Source organism: Emiliania huxleyi (assembly GCF_000372725.1).
Source record: "Emiliania huxleyi CCMP1516 chromosome Unknown EMIHUscaffold_199, whole genome shotgun sequence".
Taxonomy (NCBI): domain Eukaryota; phylum Haptophyta; order Isochrysidales; family Noelaerhabdaceae; genus Emiliania; species Emiliania huxleyi.
Genome location: NW_005200608.1, coordinates 165,024 through 167,429, shown reverse-complemented (window position 1 = coordinate 167,429; position 2,406 = coordinate 165,024). Strand labels below are relative to the sequence as shown.

The following is a 2,406-nucleotide window of genomic DNA, read 5'->3' as shown; positions in this document are numbered from 1 at the left end:
AACTGGACGCGGGCGGCAGTGCTTACGAACTACGAGAATGTGGCCATCACGAGCGGTGCGCCGGGCCTCATCGGAGAGTATACTCGCGAGTTTGAGAGGTTGTGGAGGGCGTTTGCATGATTCGGCGGACGTGGGATCTGTCCTAAATCTGTCGACGCGCGACTGACAGAGATTCGATTCGTCGTAATCATAGTCTCAGAGGGAGCGATTCTAAGATCAGGCCTGCCACTGGGCGACCATCGGCCGTCCCTCAGTGCTTCCAGCCTGCCCGCTTGAGTTTCCTCAATTGGCTCGAATTTTGCTTAGTAGAAAGAAGAAGCGCAGGCTGCCACCGCTGCCCGGGCGCCCCGCGAGCGGCGGCGGAGGGCCGCCCAGGCCACCACCAGTGCCCCTCCCACCGGCGGCGCGGCGGCAGCGGCGCCGACCGCCCCTCCATCAGCGGCGGCGCGACGGCTGTCGTCGGGACGCCGGCAGGTGCCGCGCGCGGAGGGTGCCACCGGACCGGCCGACGCGCGCCCGGCGGATCCTTCGTCGTCCACGGCGGGCCGAGCACCCCCGCGTCGCTTCTCGGCGCATTGGAGAGCAGAGGAAGCTGCTGGCGTCGCCGCTGGGATCGGCGGCGGCGCCAGCAGCGTTCTCGGATCTGAAGCCGACTTTGAGCGCCGATCGATCGATCTGAGGGCTTGCCGATGGGTGGCGCTGGGACATCGCCGCCGCCGCGGAGGCCGGCGGCGACCAGAGGAGCGGTTGGGGCGTGGCGCATATGTTACCTGCCAAGTGAGCATCAAGTGTGCTTCGAGATTTATTCGAGATTTGAAACTTAGATTTTCGTTTTCAGTGGGGAGGTGGCATGTAGGACTGTTGGAATGGTCGCCGAATGTGAATGCTTTGGTCTGATATGAATGTGCAGATGTTGGACAGCTCGTTGCGGAGGTCGCACCCCTCCAAATGGACGAACGTCTTGCCCTCCATATGGTGATTGTGAGATCCCTCCACCAACTGTCTCAGTGTATTGGTACGGTACACACTGTCTTCTCCCATGAGCTGCGTGAGCAACGTAGCAAAGAGGGTCTTCCCACGTCCAGGTGGACCAACAAGGATGATGCCCTTTTGTGGTTTGATATTGGGATGCTGCAGCATGTGCGCCATCCAGTCGAGCACAATGTCTGTATTTGCGTCAGTCAGGCAAAGGGTACGAATATGGGACTGCAAGCACGTTCTGTAAATGCGATCACGCAAGCCATCGTGGTAGTGTGTCCATATGAACTCTTGCAAATCGTCTATCAGGTGAGCCGCAAACTGACTTTTTTCCAGACTTCACCCAGAGTTCACCCAGACCGTACACAGGACTCGCTCGTAGACCACTTGCCCTGCCCGCCCGGGGGCGGAAGGTGGTCCCCCTCAGGCGCGCGGATCCGCACGCCGACGCCGCCGCTCTCCATGCCGTCATACGAGCGCCAGCCATCGCATGCGATCCGAACTGCTGCGACGGCGGCTCTCGGCGCCGCGATCGTTGGTCCTGCTGTCACGCATGTGATTTTCAGCGACTTCGAGCGCTACCGCGCCCCAGAGGCGACGACTGCCACGTTCGTGGCTGGCGAGGGCCACGAGTCCCTCTGCTGGCTGCCCCGCGGGCGAGGCGCTGCTCCCAGCAAGAATCACTGCTATGAATTTCCGCCTGTCGAGGGCGGATCGCGCAGGAGAGAGATCCAGACCTACAGCGGGCACTGCTTTGGCTTCCTCAATGGCTCGGATGTGGTCACCGGCAGCGCATGCGTCGCTCGTGGGCGCACCGAGCACGGCCCCGATTCGTCGTCGGTGCTTGATCGCCTGCTGGAACTCCGCGCCTCTGCCGCTGCGGCGCTCGCTCGGCAGCGGCGGCGCATCTACCGAGCGCTGCAGCTGCTGCTCCTTGCGGACGTGGCCTTCTTTGGCACGGGTTCGACGGGGCGACGAAGAAAGGGCCCACCGGCACTGGTGTGGACCACGCATCACCTCTTTCTCTCCGTCGGCGTGGGCACGATGCTGCTGGACCACGCCGCCAAGGGCTTGCTAAACCACGGCGGCTCGCTCCTCACGATGCCCGCGCAGGTGGGTGGAGGTGCGCCGTCAACCCTTCCCGCACCACTCCCTCACCCACCACCCACCACCCTCGGCCGCCGCCGCCAACCCGCCTTCCTTGGCGCTCAGCTTGCTGGTTTTACTACCTGGGTGGCGCAAACACGCGCCCCGACGGCCGGGGCGCCGCCGTCGCGCTGATCGCCGTGCACGCGGTACTGCTCGAGCTGATGCCTCTGCCCGGCGCGAGATCCACCCGTGCACTCACTCTTTTGGTTGCACCTGATGCTGCAGAGGGCCGCCAGTACGCTCACATCTCGCCGCGGGGGGGAGCCCATCGCACCACCA

At 63.8% G+C, this 2,406-nt stretch overlaps 2 protein-coding genes across 2 annotated transcripts in view; one reads left to right on the top strand and one right to left on the bottom strand.

The window, feature by feature from the left end:
• Window positions 1-120, top strand: part of EMIHUDRAFT_314734 (hypothetical protein) — a gene marked incomplete at both ends in the record, with an annotated part of 600 nt that extends 480 nt beyond the window's left edge. Inside the window, one exon of the mRNA XM_005781854.1 lies at window positions 20-120. Within this exon, the coding sequence (XP_005781911.1) occupies window positions 20-120 (101 nt within the window). The remainder of the gene's footprint in view (window positions 1-19) is intronic.
• A 230-nt stretch (window positions 121-350) lies between these two features.
• EMIHUDRAFT_365892 (hypothetical protein) lies at window positions 351-827 on the bottom strand (the record flags this gene model as incomplete). Its single annotated transcript, XM_005781853.1, has 1 exon — window positions 351-827. A coding segment is annotated over exon 1 (328 nt), but the record flags the coding sequence as incomplete, so codon positions are not given.
• Window positions 828-2,406: the final 1,579 nt, after the last annotated feature.